General features: G+C 33.5%; 1 protein-coding gene across 1 annotated transcript in view; it reads right to left on the bottom strand.

The window, feature by feature from the left end:
• Positions 1–3,846: 3,846 nt before the first annotated feature.
• The window catches only part of LOC134281650 (UDP-glucose:glycoprotein glucosyltransferase 1-like), a 62,907-nt gene continuing 48,311 nt past the window's right edge, over positions 3,847–18,442 (bottom strand). Inside the window, exons 22-42 of the mRNA XM_062764079.1 lie at positions 17,823–18,029; positions 17,321–17,452; positions 16,573–16,703; positions 15,809–15,904; positions 15,560–15,662; positions 15,355–15,434; positions 14,914–15,103; positions 14,740–14,791; positions 14,440–14,546; positions 13,912–13,997; positions 13,460–13,544; positions 13,130–13,212; positions 12,595–12,681; positions 12,348–12,432; positions 12,121–12,230; positions 11,819–11,891; positions 11,629–11,732; positions 11,359–11,415; positions 10,740–10,971; positions 10,032–10,200; positions 3,847–4,502 (exon numbers count right to left, since the gene is read on the bottom strand). Of these exons, the coding sequence (XP_062620063.1) occupies positions 4,471–4,502; positions 10,032–10,200; positions 10,740–10,971; positions 11,359–11,415; positions 11,629–11,732; positions 11,819–11,891; positions 12,121–12,230; positions 12,348–12,432; positions 12,595–12,681; positions 13,130–13,212; positions 13,460–13,544; positions 13,912–13,997; positions 14,440–14,546; positions 14,740–14,791; positions 14,914–15,103; positions 15,355–15,434; positions 15,560–15,662; positions 15,809–15,904; positions 16,573–16,703; positions 17,321–17,452; positions 17,823–18,029 (2,301 nt within the window). The 3' untranslated portion in view covers positions 3,847–4,470. The remainder of the gene's footprint in view (positions 4,503–10,031; positions 10,201–10,739; positions 10,972–11,358; positions 11,416–11,628; positions 11,733–11,818; positions 11,892–12,120; positions 12,231–12,347; positions 12,433–12,594; positions 12,682–13,129; positions 13,213–13,459; positions 13,545–13,911; positions 13,998–14,439; positions 14,547–14,739; positions 14,792–14,913; positions 15,104–15,354; positions 15,435–15,559; positions 15,663–15,808; positions 15,905–16,572; positions 16,704–17,320; positions 17,453–17,822; positions 18,030–18,442) is intronic.

The raw sequence follows: 18,442 nt of genomic DNA, 5'->3' as shown, positions 1-18,442 counted from the left end.
GAAATATCCTTGGAGGGACGTAAAAAATACACAAAAACTTTTTAAGCTTTCTACCAGAAAACGCCTAAATTATGTGCTGCTAATACGTTACATAAAATCTTATTTTCCCCCACTGAATGCTATAGTAAATGGTAACGTCCTCTATATTTACAGCAGAATCCAAACTCAGTTCTGAATATTTACCTCAATGATCCTAATATTGACCCAGTATTCTCAATATTGACACGTGTTTCTTCCTTGTGCTCTCAATATTCACTTCAAAGTTTTATGTACGGAACGTATAAACACTCGATGTTCGACCCACTTATAAAGGGGCGTGATACACCCTCTACCTTTAACATGATTAAAAAAAATAAGTTTAAGGTAAAAAAAATTATTACAGAATCAAGTGCCTGTGGAATATACAAAGGAGTTCAAATTTAACAATTCTCTATCTCTCAAAATTAATTGATTATATAGCACTTGACTACATACATAATTTTAATGGGTTTTTTTTTTTCAAGAAAAAAGTCTGCATGCTGTAAGCTAGAGGTCATTTGTAAATTCTCACAAAGGCTAAATCTATGTAACGTACCATAAAAGATATGCGGTTGAGTGTGCCATATATTGCTCTGAGTGCTCCATATTGAACCCGGTATTCTCAATATTAACACCTATCCCTCAGTATCGTGCTCAGTTTTCACCTTAGAATTGCTCTAGACTGATCTAGTGCCCTAACTCTCAACCCATCTCGTTGACCTACATGTATCGTACATTTTGAATCGTCGTTTTATTTCGGCTGTTTATTTTCAAACTGCTATGAATTATTATATAATGATAATAATATAGAGCAAAATTGTTCAATAAATGTTTAAAATTAGTTCCATGAATTTAAATTGGTGCGTGGTGACATTCATAGTTAAAATATTGAAACCAGCACAAACTCGACATCAAAATAAATTTGCAACTTCGACCTTCAAAATATAGGATAGGACATATTTATTATTCCATACAACGTGTACGTATGTTACCAGTCTTTCGTACTCAACATGCATGTTGAGCTAAAACCTGAAATTGACGACCATAATATTTTGATTCCAAAAGGGTGGGATGGGGTTGGGATGAGCTAGTAATTTTTTTGAGTTGAATTATTTATTTTTACCATCAAAGAACACATGATGAAGGACATATTATATATTTCAAAAAAAAAAAAGGAACAAGAGATGTTTGTAAAACACTTATGCCCCCCTCCCCCACAAATTGGAATTTTTCTAAGTCCAAAAGGGCAAAACTCTGTCAAAAATGGTGTGATCATATGATCATACCCAAAACAGAACTTGACCAAGATATTCATCTGACTAATCTGTATACTAAATTCCATTTCATTGTGTGCAACTTCTGCAAAGCAAATGAATGGAAAGTGCAAAAATATGGAATTTTTCTAAGTCCAAGGGGCATAACTCTGTCAAAAATGGTGTGATCATACCCAAAACAGAACTTGACCTAGATATTCATCTGGCTAATCTGTATACTAAATTCCATTTCAATATGTGCAACCTCTCCAAAGAAAATGAACGGAAAGTGCAAAAATATGGAATTTTTCTAAGTCCAAGGGGCATAACTCTGTCAATTATGGTGCGATCATACCCAAAACAGAACTTGACCTAGATATTCATCTGACTAATCTGTATACTAAATTCCATTTTAATATGTGCAACTTCTCCAAAGAAAATGAGCGGAAACTGCAAATAATTGGAATTTTTCTAAGTCCAAGGGGCATAACTCTGTCAATTATGGTGCGATCGTACCCAAAACAAAACTTGACCTAGATATTCTTCTGACTAATCTGTATACTAAATTCCATTTCAATATGTGCAACCTCTCCAAAGAAAATGAGCGGAAACTGCAAACAATTGGAATTTTTTTAAGTCCAAGGGGCATAACTCTGTCAATTATGGTGCGACCGTACCCGAAACAGAACTTGACCTAGATATTCATGTGATATACTTGTATACCAAATTTCATTTCAGTATGTGCAACGGTTATGAAGAAAATGAGCGGAAACTAAATGGACCGACAGACAGACCGACAGACCGACCGACCGACCGACAGACAGCAGCAAAGCAATATGCCCTCCCTTCTTCGAAGGGGGGCATAAAAAGAAAAAAAAATCGGCTCAAGCTTCATTTCGTTGGAGTGGGTTGGGGGTAGGTTCCACCAGTCAGTGTTACAGTGTTTTCCTTTTTTTCCCAGTGGAAGACAAATTCTCAGTACAGATTATTTGCTGTCAAATTCTGCAAGCCCCCCTTCTCTCAGTATATTTTAAATGGCCATCCCTTAATGATAAAAGTAATTAATGGTATATAATAGTACAAGTAGAAGTTCAGGTAAATTTGTTCAAAGGTGCATGTATAAAGTGATACAATCTAATTAAAATTAGATCTTTGATCCGCTACAGTTACATCGCTACACAGATCTAACTGGAGTGGATCAAAGTTCTAATTTTAATTAGATTGTGAAAATCTATGATCCTCCCCCATTTCTCCACAAAATATTTACCGGGTAGGTATAAATATCACCAACATGATCTATTTATGAGTTTATGACTATGGGAGAAGAAACTTCTAAAAATCAAAATCCTTTAGTTTAATTTACAAAATAATATTTATTAACTGTCATCACAGAAGATCCAGTCTTCACAGTCATTGTCACAGACAAAACATGATTAAACACTGTCAAACATACACCACTCAATGCTTGGGATTGCAACATGATGCAGAACAAAGACCATACAATAGTAGAAAATGTCCTAAAATGGAAATGTTCAAGGAAATGAAATCATTAATTATTGACAATTTCAAAATTTTAAATACAAATGTTATATGAAAAATTTTGTTTTTAGTTAAAAAGAGAAAAAAAATTATTCTTTTTTTCTATTGACAGTTTGGGTTAATGAGAGGAATGGATAAAATCAAACTTTCAGCCACTGAAATCTTTCAATCATTATGGCATTAACTATCTAAGTACTGAATACTCTGAATCCATTCTTTGATAATTATTAAAGTACTCATCACATAAGTTGGCTCCAATGTAAATATACCTGAATTGTCATCATGATATGAAACACGGGCAAATCTTTTTTAAAGTATAACCAAATGAGAAATGTAATCATATGCCCAAAGCAATCTTTCATTTCAGAATAATTTGACAAAGTATTTGGCAAAGTGGTTTCAAATTTCTTCAGTGTTTCAAATACATCATGTTAATTATTACACTTCAAAATGTATTATTTATATTTGAAAACATAGTTAAAATTGTCTAATCCTAACTGCTTGGAAAGAAATCAGTCAGATTCCATGTAGACAATATTCCCATTTTGGCAACGTTTCAAACAACCAAATTTATAGAAAGGAACTTTGAGTTTAAATTAATTGTATTAGGCAAGATTTCAGAACATACAACATCAGGATCAGACAAGTTTCACTGTATTCACTGTTTCTGGAAAATTATAGACTATAATTAACACATACATACAGAACTTAAACTTGCATCATTCATTTTTATGAACATATGCAAAACAGGAGAAAACAAATTACATCTTATTTTTAAAATAAGTAACTCCACCATATCCAACAGAAATGGAAATGTGTGTTTGAAACAGCTAAGTCTGTCACAATTTTTGCAAAGCACCGTATATATAACATATTTTTTATTATACCATAAACCACTATTTTCATTTACATGTATTTTTGTAAGTGATAACTTTTGATGAAGCACTATAAAAAAAATAATGACAATGACTGCTATCTATATCAAGATGTTAAAAAAAAAAAAAAAAAAAAAACGTGTATTTTTCAGTACAATCACCAAACTAATTCATTCACACGTATCCCTCAATATTTTTCACAAAACTTTCACTCACTCATTTATTCTTTTCATACGTTTTTATTTTCAATTCTCTTAAACATTTGCAAAATGGAAATGTCACATCACAAACACCAAACCATTTATACAATATTCCCAATGAGACAATATGAAATTGCTCAGCCCTAAAAAAAAGTTCATCATCCCTATGTTTAAATAAAATTTGTTTCAATGAAAATAATTTTCACAAAAAGAGTGTCAATTACAATTGAAATGATGGCAATTTCTGCATACATTGTGGTACTAATTTTAATAGAAATTGCCCTCTTATAAACTTGGCAATTTTTAATTGGAAAAATAGTTATTAGTTTCACGAAGAGTTATCTCTCTTATCAGAGAGTCAATGAACCTTAACTTCCTACTCCCATAAATAAAATAATTTATAGTATACTTATTGGCTTTTCTGAATGATAAAGTTAACTTTAAATGCATTAATTAATTTCATATTCAAGACATATCTAATGATATAATTATGAGGACTGCTGCTGCTTCAATATCTCGTCAAGTTTGGTCCAGACGTGATCTGTGTAGTAACGAGGAATTAAGATCACTAATGCTGTACCACTGTTATAACTCATCATGTAAATGTAATTTAGAACCTGTAAAAAGAAAAAAAATCAAAATATTATTTATCATAATATATAGAGAATAATACATACCCTTTTCCACATCACATCCTGTATCAGCCCGAGATACCAATATCAGCCAGAGGGCCGAAGGCCCGAGGGCTGATACTGGTCGAGGGCTGATACAGGATGTGATGTGGAAAAGGGTATGTTTTATTATATTTATTACATACTTAGTAATAAAATACAGAACACATTAAATTGAGAAAAAAATAAGTAAATAATCATGCACGGACTTCTTAAATGTACACAGTCTATTGTCTCATACATTTTCGGTTTGTTTCTGCATGTACTCCTATTTCAGATGTCCTCAATCCGTAATTTTAGAATAATCTATTATTTATCAGTTAGATTATCATTACATTCAAAAAGTTAAAATTAAGAGAATTATGTAACCCCCCAAATATGTGTATGATCACAAGTACTGTTTTTTGAGGTTTAATTTAATAGAGGTGTGATATTGATTTGTATCAGCCCTGCAGAGCTGATAACCTATATCAGCCCCGCAAATCCATATCAGCCCTGCAGGGTTGATAGGGCTATTGTGACATCAGCCATATCGCATATGCAAACATAGGCAATCAGAGATTACAGAGCTCACCTCAATGAATGTTGTCTTTAAGTAAGGCAAATTAAGTCACACAATTAACCAACAAAAAGTGTACATCCAAAAATGCAAAATTTATGCAATTTTGATACTTTGGAATAGACCTATATAAAAACTTACAACTAGTTCTTCATCATGAAAATGTAATTAAAATCCAGCATCTGAAGCAAGATTGAGAGTTTTCATCCCTTGATGCATCATTTGTGCAACTTTGGTTTATATAAGCCTTATAGTTTCTTGGTGATAGACCTGCACCCATAACTTTTAAGAGGTCTATTATCTGGAAAATGTATGTTGAATTCAGCATTTAAAAGCAAGTCCATTAGTGTGCATCCTAAGATGTATCATCCATGCAAGTTTGTTCAACATAGAGCTCAAAGTTACTTGGAAATGAAACCTGTATAAAAAACTAACCTTTTCACTAATCCGGAAAATGTAGGTCAGATTCAGCTTCTGAAGCCAGCCTAGTAGAATGCACCCTTAGATGTACCATCCATGCAAGTTTGGTCATTATAGGGCTCAAAGTTACTTGGAAATGAATCCTGCACCATAAACTTTAACCTGTTTACTCAACCGGAAAATGTAGGTCAGATTCAGCATCCGAAGCAAGTCCGGTAGTATGCATCCTAAGATGTACCATCCAGGCAAGTTTAGTCATTATAGGGTTCATAGTACCTTGGAAATGAAACCTGCACCAAAAATTTTAACCTGTTCACTCAACCGGAAAATGTAGGTCAGATTCAGCATCCGAAGCAAGTCTTGTAATATGCATCCTCAGATGTACCATCCATGCAAGTTTGGTCATTATATGTCTCATAGTAACTTGGAAATGAAACCTGCACCAAAAACTTTAACCTGTTCACTCAACCGGAAAATGTAGGTCAGATTCAGCATCCGAAGCAAATCTGGTAGTATGAATCCTAAGATGTACCATCCATGCAAGTTTGGTCATTATAGGGTTCATAGTACCTTGGAAATGAAACCTGCACCAAAAACTTTAACCTGTTCACTCAACCGGAAAATGTAGGTCAGATTCAGCATCCGAAGCAAGTCTAGTAGAATGCATCCTTAGATGTACCATCCATGCAAGTTTGGTCATTATAGGGCTCATAGTATCTTCGAAATGAAACCTGCACCAAAGACTTTAACCTGTTCACTCAACCGGAAAATGTAGGTCAGATTCAGCATCCGAAGCAAGTCTGGTAGTATGCATCCTAAGATGTACCATCCATGTAAGTTTTGTCAACATAGGGCTTTTAGTTACTCGGAAATGAGACCTACACCAAAAACTGCACCAAAAATGTTAACCTGCACCAAAAACATTAACCTGGTCATTCCTTTGCTGAAATTGCAGCATCTGAAACTTTGACTGGTACAATGAAACACATTAGAAACATCTTCCATGCATGTCTAATCAATATAGGACATAGAAGTACTTAAAAAGACAAGAGGCCCATGGGCCACATCGCTCACCTGAGCACTAAGGGTAGGAAAAAGTAGAAAATGGCTTTTTATTGTAAAGTTTAAATCCAAAAGTAGTCCCATGACCAATCATGGATTTGCTATTTTTAGAAAATGATTTTTAAAGAATTTTAATATGCATATCTTTAAAAAATTTGGTCGGCCATTTTGGTCCCGCCCTACCCCTGGGGGTCATGATTTGAACAAATTTGAATCTACACTACTTGAGAATGCTTCCATATAAATATGATGAATTATGGCTTTGTCCATCTTCCCAAGTCAAGAGTTTCTGATCCGCTCCACTCCACATAAACCCTTGACTGAATAGACCAAGTTTGATGGGGTTTACTGTCACGCCATCTAGTGAGATGACATATATTAAACTCTACTGACCTCTGCTATTGACCAATCAGAGTAAACGAATTCAACTGAGAATTCGAGATAATATTGGAAGTTGGTAATAAATTCAATACATTTGTATAATTCAACTAAAAAGCTAAAACAAACCTTTAACTGGGTTATTTAATGATAAAGACGTTATCTTTGGGACTAAAACTGACTTGTTTTTCTGTTGACAATTTAGTTTTAGTTTAAATAAAACAACGATTTTGATTGGTTCATGCAGACTTGCATGAGGCCAATCAGAGAACGCATTTCTAACCCCGTCATACTTAGCCTATTCTGTCAAGGGTTTATGTGTAGCGGAGCGGATCAAAAACTCTTGACTTGGGAAGATGGGCTTTGTCATTCTTGAGATTTTTAAAGAATTTTCCTATATATTTCTATGTAAAACTGGTCGGCCATTTTGGCCCCGCCCTACCCCTGGGGGTCATGATTTGAACAAACTTATATCTACACTACCTGAACTTGCTTCCATATAAATATGATGAATTATGGCTTTGTCATTCTTGAGAAGAAGATTTTTAAAGAATTTTACTATATATTTCTATGTAAAACTTTGGTCGGCCATTTTGGCCCCGCCCTACCCCCGGGGGTCATGATTTGAACAAACTTGAATCTACACTACCTGAACTTGCTTCCATATAAATATGATGAATTATGGCTTTGTCATTCTTGAGAAGAAGATTTTTAAAGAATTTTCCTATATATTTCTATGTAAAACTTTGGTCGGCCATTTTGGCCCCGCCCTACCCCCGGGGGTCATGATTTGAACAAACTTGAATCTACACTACCTGAGCATTCTTCCATATAAATATGACGAATTATGGCTTTGTCATTCTTGAGAAGAAGATTTTTAAAGAATTTTACTATATATTTCTATGTAAAACTTTTGTCGGCCATTTTGGCCCCGCCCTACCCCCGGGGGTCATGATTTGAACTTGAATCTACACTACCTGAGCATGCTCCCATATAGATATGATGAATTATGGCTTTGTCATTCTTGACAAGAAGATTTTTAAAGAATTTTACTATATATTTCTATGTAAAACTTTGGTCGGCCATTTTGGCCCCGCCCTACCCCCGGGGGTCATGATTTGAACAAACTTGAATCTACACTACCTGAACTTGCTTCCATATAAATATGATGAATTATGGCTTTGTCATTCTTGAGAAGAAGATTTTTAAAGAATTTTCCTATATATTTCTATGTAAAACTTTGGTCGGCCATTTTGGCCCCGCCCTACCCACGGGGGTCATGATTTGAACAAACTTGAATCTACACTACCTGAGCATGCTTCCATATAAATATGATGAATTATGGCTTTGTCATTCTTGAGAAGAAGATTTTTAAAGAATTTTCCTATATATTTCTATGTAAAACTTTGGTCGGCCATTTTGGCCCCGCCCTATCCCCGGAGGTCATGATTTGAAGAAAATTGAATCTACACTACCTGAGCATGCTCCCATATAAATATGATGAATTATGGCTTTGTCATTCTTGAAAAGAAGATTTTTAAAGAATTTTACTATATATTTCTATGTAAAACTTTGGTCGGCCATTTTGGCCCCGCCCTACCCCCGGGGGTCATGATTTGAACAAACTTGAATCTACACTACCTGAGCATGCTCCCATATAAATATGATGAATTATGGCTTTGTCATTCTTGAGAAGAAGATTTTTAAAGAATTTTCCTATATATTTCTATGTAAAACTTTTTTCGGCCATTTTGGCCCCGCCCTACCCCCAGGGGTCATGATTTGAACAAATTTGAATTTACACTACCTGAGGATGTTTCCCCATAAGTTTCATCTTTCCTGGCACAGTGGTTCTTGAGAAGAAGATTTTTAAAATATGCCACCAAATTTTCATTAATTCCCAATTATCTCCCCTTGAATGAGGGCGTGGCCCTTCATTTGAACAAACTTAAATTCCCTTCACGCAAGGATACTTTGTGGCAAGTTTGGTTGAAATTAGCCCAGTGGTTCTTGAGAAGAAGTCGAAAATGTGAAAAGTTTACAGACAGACAGACAGACAGACAGCTAGACAGACGGACAGCTAGACGGACAGACGGACGCCGGACAAAATGTGAAAAAAGCTATTGAGCCTTCGGCTCAGGTGAGCTCTCTGCTCCAAAAAACTTAACCTTAATCCGGGACGCCAACGCCGACGCCGAGGGTATCACATAAGCTCCCCCAACTTCGTTGAGGTGAGCTAAAAATCCTGTATTTATTACTAAGTATGTAATAAATAAAACTAATCTAATTCATTTTTCTTTCTTTCAAAAACTAGAGGTACTGTGAGCGATGAGCTCACTAAATGATACCCCCGCCTTCCCTATGGTTATAACTGGTGAAAAAGTCCATGTTTTCCTTGGCCGGGAAACCCAAAATCTGTGTCGTCAAAAAGTAAAATAGGAGGTGCACAATGGCAATATGTAATAAAGATTCCAAAGTTTCATTAAATTTCATTCAGTGGTATGAGAGAGGAGTTACGGATAATGGGTACCCCAAAGCGTAACAGAAAAACGGACAAAACATTACTTAGCACAATACGGACGGACGACTTAATCTTACTTTACCCTCTTTTTTCAAAAAAAAAAATACATTTTTTTAAAGAATTATAATGAGTCAACACTAAAAGCATTTTTGATTTGTTGTGATAATTAACTTTAAACACAAGAAAAGCTTTCATTTTTATATAGGGACTAAACTGAACCCTACTAAATATACAGCATATAAAATTAAGCAGCTGACCAAGGTGTTTTTCTTAAGATATGTTTTGTGTACCAATGAACACATTTGAACAGAACAATGCAATTCATTTCACACTTCATAAATATCTCTATTACTCTATATTTCAAACAGGGTATCCTTCGCAAGTACCTTTATTTATACCCTGTTGATTAGCCTATGGCTGTGGTAAAGCCTATTATACCTTCGGATATTAACCGATAGTAAAGCTCTTAATAAAGAAATTCTGTCCGTAACACTTTTTCACTAAATAGAAATTAATACATGTATAACAGACTTACCTATTTTCTTTTCGTCTATATTTGGTGGTTCGTACTCTACTTGCTTTCGTGTGTTTGTCTTATACACTTTATCCCACAAAACTTTTATTTCGTAATCATATTCTTTCCACTCTGGTAAAATACGCAATGCTGCTTTTAATTTCGGTTCTTTTGTCTGAGGATTATTGCACTGAAAAATTAAATAGCACCAAATTTAAGTTATTTGACAATACAGTAAAACTTGGTTAGTACGAACACGGATATTGCAAATTCACAGATATAGCGAAGTTATCTAGAATCCCTAGCTAAGTAAATTTAACAAATTTCTTTTACGGATATAACAAATTAAAGATATAACGAAGTAATTTCATAGGTCCCAGTGACTTTGTTTTAACCGAGTTTTACTGTACTTTTCAATCAAAGGGGGAAGGCTGATAAATCCTTATTTACAATTTTTATAAATAAACATTAAATTTTACTTTTATTCAAATGAAAATCATACTGTTTGCTTGAACAATACAACCACACACACACACTTTTGAAAACAATGCCCATTGGTGTGCCAGAGTCCTTTCCTGGCAAATATGCCCTTGACCTTCAATCTCTCAGATATGACCTTCACTTGATATAAACCTTGGAAATTTGATCCATATACCTAGATGTCTAAGAATGTACTAAAACTTTGCTTTAAGTGTATTTTTTTACGCAAAATGAAGCTCAATGTCTCACCAGGTCAATAGTTTTGGCCGTCTTCTTTGACTCATCACTGCACCATGTCTCACACCACAACCAGTCTTGAGGCAGTGATTTTATCGCCACCTGGTGGATCATGTTGTTTGGCAGATCCTGGTCTAAGTTGGAAAGACTGTTTGGATCTTGAGAAAGTCCCTGATATTGACCTCTGAGACGATCCCCAGCGGCTATACGACGAAATTTTTTAAGATCCACTACATATAAGGCACTAGTGAAAAAATTGTTTAAAGAAATATTTTACATGTATATACAACATAAAAAAATGAGTGTAACGCATGTAAATTACATAAACAAATATATTTTATATGAACCATTTTTTTATTTATACAAAATTTTATTCACAAATAAAAGTGAATGGGTTTGGGCAGCAGGCAAAGCCTTATATTCTAGCCCTCTCTCTGATATGAATCATTACTGATACAGTATGTGCATCAAAATAGCTTACAGAAGTTTAATTTCTTTTTTACTACTGGATCTAAATACACTTTGAAAAGATTAAATAGGTCTATCTTGAATAAATACAAGATTCAAAGCATTGCACTGCTATTTTTATGTGTCTTGTCCAGTTATTCATCACATTTCAGATTTAGCTTACCTAATGTGATATTCTCTTCCAGCTAAATGACTAGCCCAGTATCCAGATCTCCAAAATCTATAAATAGTAAAACAACTTGCATTCATTTATACTCTGACAGACAATGTATACTTTATATACTGTAAATCTAATCAACTTCCAGTGGATTTTAAGTAAAAACACATAATTTGCAAAATTTTATGAAAATCACAAATGAAAATCATCATTTTTTTGTTAAAGTACGAAATACAATTTGATATGAAACATAGAGCACAAATGCCCTAGATTTACCTGAATCCATCCATTTCCCTCCTGCTGGAACAGAAAGGTGTGTAGCCATAGGGGGCACCCTCAAGGTCTAGGTCGTTTAATTCTTGTAAATCTGTCCTTACAACCTGAAGGGGAAAATCACGCAATGAAAAATAGGTCATTTTCCTTTAATGAAATAATAAACATGTGTGAAAGTCATAATAGCACTTGCCTGATCTGCATCAACAAATATAATTTTCTTCACATCCAAGGGGAATAACACATCTAAGAACAAGATTTTGTATCTGCAAATTAGAGAATTTTGTGCTTAAGTTTAACAAAATCTGGAAAGTATGAAATCACTAGATTTGTTTCAAGTTTTTTTTTTTGTTTTTTAATTATTCTTGAATTTATTGCTTTAAATCTGATGAAATCTATCACTTCCTATAAATAAACATGGGAATTATATTTAAAATTTACAAAAAATGGTTAAAACACCAAGATATCTTATTCATCTTATTATTCATGTCCTACCCCCACATAACTCTTTGCTTTTCCTTTTGCTGATTTAACCATCTTGGCCATTTATACTGAACCAATTCATATTCAAAGCCATACTCTTTTGCCATTTTTGGTATAAAATCCTAAAAGAAAAAATTCAAGCACATGTACATTATACAAGTTGTCACACAAGCAAATTTGTAAGTACAGTTTGTAAGCTTTTTAAAAACTAATCACCACTTTTGATGGTATTATACTACCTTAAAAGAAGGTGACAGGTAATTTTTCAAAAACCAAAACTTCACTTGGGATTTTGTGTGTTTTAAGACACTCAACATCATAATTCTGAAAATATCAGAAGAAAACAAATAATTCAAAATTTCAAGTTATAAAATACTCAAAGATTTATTCAGAACATCTCTGACTTTTATGAACTTATCTATGTAAAACCCTTTTATAGAGAATACGCATGGCTAATAACTGCATTTGATAACATTATTGTTGTACCTCATAAGTCTCTCATACATGTGACCTGAGGCCAGGGAGAAAATATTTAAAACTTTTCCTTCTGTTTCTTCTTTTGGTTTGAATGAACTGAAAATGGAAGATAGTTTATTGTATTCAACTATAGGAATGCAAAGTATCATACAGTTTGATGAAATAAAAGGATACCAAGTCTTTAGACAATACCTGAATATGAATCATCATACATTACCTGGCTAAACAGTAAATTGATATTGGTGTGTTCTTTTAAATGACCATATCTTCTTTATTTTAGCCCTCAATACAATTCAATTTCAAATTGAAATTTTCCAAGAATTTTTTTTCCAACTACCTAACAACCCATTTTTTATATCATCCTGAGCTGGAAGACATCAAACAGACATTTTTTTTTTGTAAGTTGGCCTCACACAGTGCATTTTATGGAGAGAACAATTATAGGCATTTATGCCAGCCTGCTGTTCAATTCCAATTCACTGAATAAAATATATTTTAAACACAGTGCATTGATAATGTAGACATACAAGAAGATTTCTTATACCTAGATATGGAGTCCCAGATACTTTTGTCATCATCTTCATCCTTCAACAACTGTTCCATTATCTTATCCTTCTTTTTCTCTACCTTAAACAAATTAAACAGAATTTAAACCATCAGTTTAAAAAAAATGACCACAATAAACACATTAAATGGACTAGAATAATAATCTTTTATTGTTTCAGATTTTAAAAAATGCAATATTATATATCATAACTATAATAGCATATAAATTTATGAAAAGTTTTCATAAGAATTTTTTTATTTAATCAATCTTGCTTATGAGATAATAAATGGAATTGTCATGCATCTTCATTACTGTGATTTGACTTACCTTGACCCGAATAATTTTACTCTTGAAGCTATTTATAGCAACAACCACATCATCAGATCCCACAGGTGTATCTGTCATTTCATGTCTGTTAAATAAAAATCAATTATGTTATCTGCCTTATTTTAGTTTATATACCCAAAAACATTCCTTACGTTCGTATACCTAAAAACATTCTTTAAAACAATCAAACCTTGTTATTTCAAACTCAATGGGGCTGAGAAAAAAATTCAAGGATTTGAGATATCTGGGTAAAATACTTGAAGAATATTGGGTTGGGTATTCCTGGACCAATTGAAAATACTTCAACATATCCAGAGTATTCAAAATGTTGGTGTTCAAAATACATGTATTTTCTTCCATTTCATGAATGGTTCTCATGAATTTGATATCTGTCGTTTCTAGAATTGGTAATGTATTCAGAACTCTGATCAGGAACAAATGTAAATATTTACCCTACTATGTTGTAGATGTCTTTGGACCTCCCCTCTCTAAGCTGCAGAAACCAAACCCCTGGATTGGCCTTGAGTTGAAAGTAACCCTAGCACGAGAAAAAATCAATTCTAAATTTACCATTATTTGTATTCTTTCAAATAAGAATACCATCTTGAACAAATATCGGGATAAAAATCTGCTTCAAAGAAAGAAATGCATTTAATATGCAAATGTTAGATGAATGAAGTTTAAAATATACTTTACTAATGCTTCAAAATACAAATACAAAATTTTCGCAGGGATAAAAGTCTTTTTAAATTTAAATAATTTTTTGTATTTATTTTATTGTTTTTTGAGAAAAAAAAAAAGTATTGTTTGAAAAAATTAAGTTAGAAAAGATGATGTTCAAGAAATAGAAAATTAGGTTCTGTCAAGTGAAATTTTTATCCAAACAATTATAATTTTTCACATCATAAAGGAAATAAAACTTCTAAAAGGGACAGTTCTACAATAATAGGGGAGGTTAAGAAGGGGGTATGGTTGATTACCAGGTTAGCCATAACTATGGTGTCCACTAGAGGATTGGAGGCATTGGTGCCCAGAGTAAACTGTAATCCCCGAGGTGGCTGTCCAGAGGTGGTGTCCGAACAGTGACCTGTAACGAAGACAGAGATATCAAAAGAAAAATAGAATCACTGAACAGTTTTATTTTCCATGACCTTGAATGTAACTCCCTAAAAAGGTTAACATTTCTTTGTTTTCTTTTTCAAAATGCAAAGTTAACATAAACAATATATCGATAAAAAAAAGTCAAATTTTCAATTAAAGAATAAATACAATAACTGTACCTTCTATCAAGATATATTCGAGAGCAAATTCTGCAGTAACCCCACTCTCAACCTGCAAAAAAAATGTAATGTCATAATTATACAATGACTACTCCCTAAAATACCTCCATTCATTTTACACAATGACTACTCCCCCAAAATGTCTCATATTGACTATTATCATGAGACCCTTACCTCCTCTAGTAGCAAGTTGTCCAGATCGTGGGCGGCTCTCACAGACTCCACCAGCCAGCTCTCCGGGGGATTGACCCCCATGGTCAGAATTGACTTCTGGGGGAGATCTGTGAATTTGGCCACTGGACCGGAGGTCAAACTTCCGTCAGGCTTAAAGACCAAGTCCGGTTCCAGTACATAACGATAGTAACTGTGAAATACATAATAAAATGACTATGAAATGTGTAAAATAATATTTAAAAGAAAATATTTTAAGAGAGAAAAGTCGAGAAACAATATTAAATTTGAACCTTGATTCAACAGGAAAATTTACATATCCTGTAGATGTACAAGTACAGAATAATCTTAAAGTCTCCAAAGAAAGGAAAAGAATGGTAGAATTTTCCATTGCACAAAATTTGATTGGACTATTTTAGTAAAACAGGATTAAAGCATACTCACGTTTTTACAGGCATCTCGGAAATCTTATCTCTACAGTTCATGTAAATTTTCACATCAACATTGGCCACTTCTCTCAGCACCTACACATTTAATCAAATAAGCAATTTAATTTTAGTATGTATAAATTTAATTTAAATTTAATATAATTCAGTGATAAAAACATACAGTCAGTGAAATTCAATTTTTTTTTGTTATTCAAACTGACCTTGATCATAGGTGTAATCTTTTGAGCTTCCTGTGAGACGGGGTCAAGGACAGCCTCGATTTGATAAGCTGGTGAGTCTGGATTGGCAGGTAGCTTTACTGCACTGTAAGAAGAAAAGAACAAGTCTAGCATCACATAGGATGTATTACTACTTCTTTTAAAGTGTGCAATAAAATTGCTATGATCTACTCTCCATTTTTGAGGTAATAGAAGATTTTTAGGACTCATTACAATTCACGGTTCTCTCACCTATGCTGATCCCTCAGGCCAGATAAGTCCTTTCTCTCTGTGTTGGAGGTTTTAGATGACAGCAGTGAGGAAATTTTCATGATAAGTTCACTTCCTCTGTAAAATAAAATTAAACACTATTTAAAAAAAGACTGGCCCTCATGTTACAATGTAAACATAAAGGATTTTAAATTTTACATAGAAGTATTTGAAATACATTTTTTAAAAGTGTTTCTTTGATATTTAATTAAGAAATTATTTTGTGCTGGTAATCATATTAATTGTAAACAATACATAGCAATTATGATACAAAAGTCAATATCCATTCTTTATATTCATGAGAATCTCAACCATCTTAAACTCAAAGCCATCCATCCAACACCACCAGGCCTAAAATAAAATTAAGTTTGTTTGCAGTTGCCTACCGACCCACTGAAAATGCACCCGACCCAAACTTTTTCTTAGACATTTGGTAATTTATTATTTTTTTTCAATTTTTCAGAATATTGAAACAGTTTCATTATCAAAATTTGAAACTTTTTTTTTATCAATCAGTGGTTTATAACAAGAGATGAGCTTATTCATGGCTAGTAAGTGTATGAAAACCTCTTTTATTTGTTATCTAACAAAAATCTGATTTTTTTTCCAAAAAAAAAAAAAAAGAATGCCTACCAACCGACCCAGTCTAAAAATTACAGGTCCGCATCTGCAAACAAAGAACTTTTTAAGCTTGGCCCCATCCACACTATCTTTTTTTCTTTAATTTTTTCACCAACAACCCTGACCTGTTGCCATCAATTTTCATCAGCATCATCTGAGTCTTGATGCTCCTGGCCACATTCTGATTTTCCACTTTAGTCAGCAAGTCCACATCCTCTGAGGTGAAACTCTCAGCTTCATCTAAAGGTCCACACACCTGAAAAAAATAAAATATATATGGCTAACTGTACCATTTTTTTCAAAGCAGCTAACGGTATTTTAAAGAATTTGTCATAATATACATGTACTTATATTCTATCCAACTTGGGTTAAAATACTGATTGATTCCACCTCAATCACATATTTGAGCCTTAATATATTATACTGTAACAATATTTTGCGAAGTTATGAAAATTTTTAACTTTTAATTTTACCGGTATTAATGAAAATTTTTTTCTGAACTCACTGGTATAAACTACATAATAGATATGTTTTTAAAATTACAAACCAATATCTCTACTTTTAGAATTATATAGAATATGGAATGTGTCTATTTAGAATTCAGGGGCCCGTTTTACAAAAGAACTTACGACTTAAGACCAAGTTTAATTCTTCATATAACTTTTTAATTAACATTATATCAAAAATCATTTTAAACGTTTTAAAAGAAATGTGGTAGGATATCTTTACGCCAACAATTTCAAAGAGAATTATCAATTTTGCAAAATGTTACAACAATATTCAGTTTTTGGTCTTAGTCGTAAGTTCTTTTGTAAAACAGGCCCCTGTTACCTACAAAAACAAATATTCACAAATGAAAATAAATTACTTTACCTTTCCATTTGCGATAAGTCCTCTATCACTTTCCCCCCAGCCAAGAACTGTTCTGACAAAGATGCCATGATGGTTCAGGAAGTCTGTGGTTTGTTTTTCTAGAGCCTTCATATAGGCATCCATATCCATTCCCTAAATAAGTTAAAAATATGTATTAAAAAAATGTATACATCTTTCATAATTCATGCCAAAATAATGAATCAACTTCATGGGTGAAACAAGGAGTACATATATGTATTTTGTGCTCTAAAAAGCAAATTTTTGAAAATTTTTGAAGGTTATGAGAGGAAGGAACAAAAATCAGGAATCCACTACATTAAATTTCTTCATGACAGCTACTCTTAACCCATGTGCCCTGCAGAGTAAAGGAGTTTTGGGGATAAACAGAAAGTTAATGTTTTGTCACACCAACTATATTTACCAGATCTTTCACCCTTTGACTATTTTGGGTCAATAGGAAATAGGGAAAAAAACCACAAAGTGGTTGACATATCATAATTACATGGACTTCCAGATCCTGTATTTTCTTGACTCCAGACTTGAGGTCAGCGACATTTTCCTCCTTGATAAGTTTGGTGATGAGACTTTTGGCGTGGTTGTTCCCCAGGGTCTGGAGAGCGGTGTACACGGCCTTACTGATGGACAGGTCACTACTCAGGACAGAGTCATGGTTAAAGACCAGGCCCAGTCTCATGTCATAGGAATGTTTCTGTAACAAAAGAAAAATACTGCTGATTTAGAGTAATTATTTGCTTGTTCTGAAGTAAACACTTTGAAAAAACTCTCAGTGAGTTATTTTTTAACATTTTTGAAATAATGTACATGTAATAATACACATTTATTGACTGAGTACAAGGGCAACATGAATTTGTCAGACCCAAGAACCTAACTGTCTGCCTGAGGCCATTAGGCTGAAGGCAGACAGTTTGGTTTGAGGGTGGACAAAACACATATTGCCTGAGTACTAGGTCTGCCGTCAATAAATGTTTTGTTATATCTATCATTTTAATATTTCATTTTTTGATATAGATCTTCCGTGATATAGCCTCAAGTCTGTCACTGTTGAACACAACGGAATGAAAATGAGATTAAGCTCTGCCCATTCTGTGATGTAAGCGGTCC

This window comes from Saccostrea cucullata, unplaced genomic scaffold (assembly GCF_032062105.1).
Source record: "Saccostrea cucullata isolate Sc308-1 unplaced genomic scaffold, CSIRO_AGI_Scuc_v1 ctg1055, whole genome shotgun sequence".
NCBI classification, from domain to species: Eukaryota; Metazoa; Mollusca; class Bivalvia; order Ostreida; family Ostreidae; genus Saccostrea; species Saccostrea cuccullata.
Note: the sequence above shows the minus strand (reverse complement) of the source record. Positions and strands in the feature narration are given on the sequence as shown.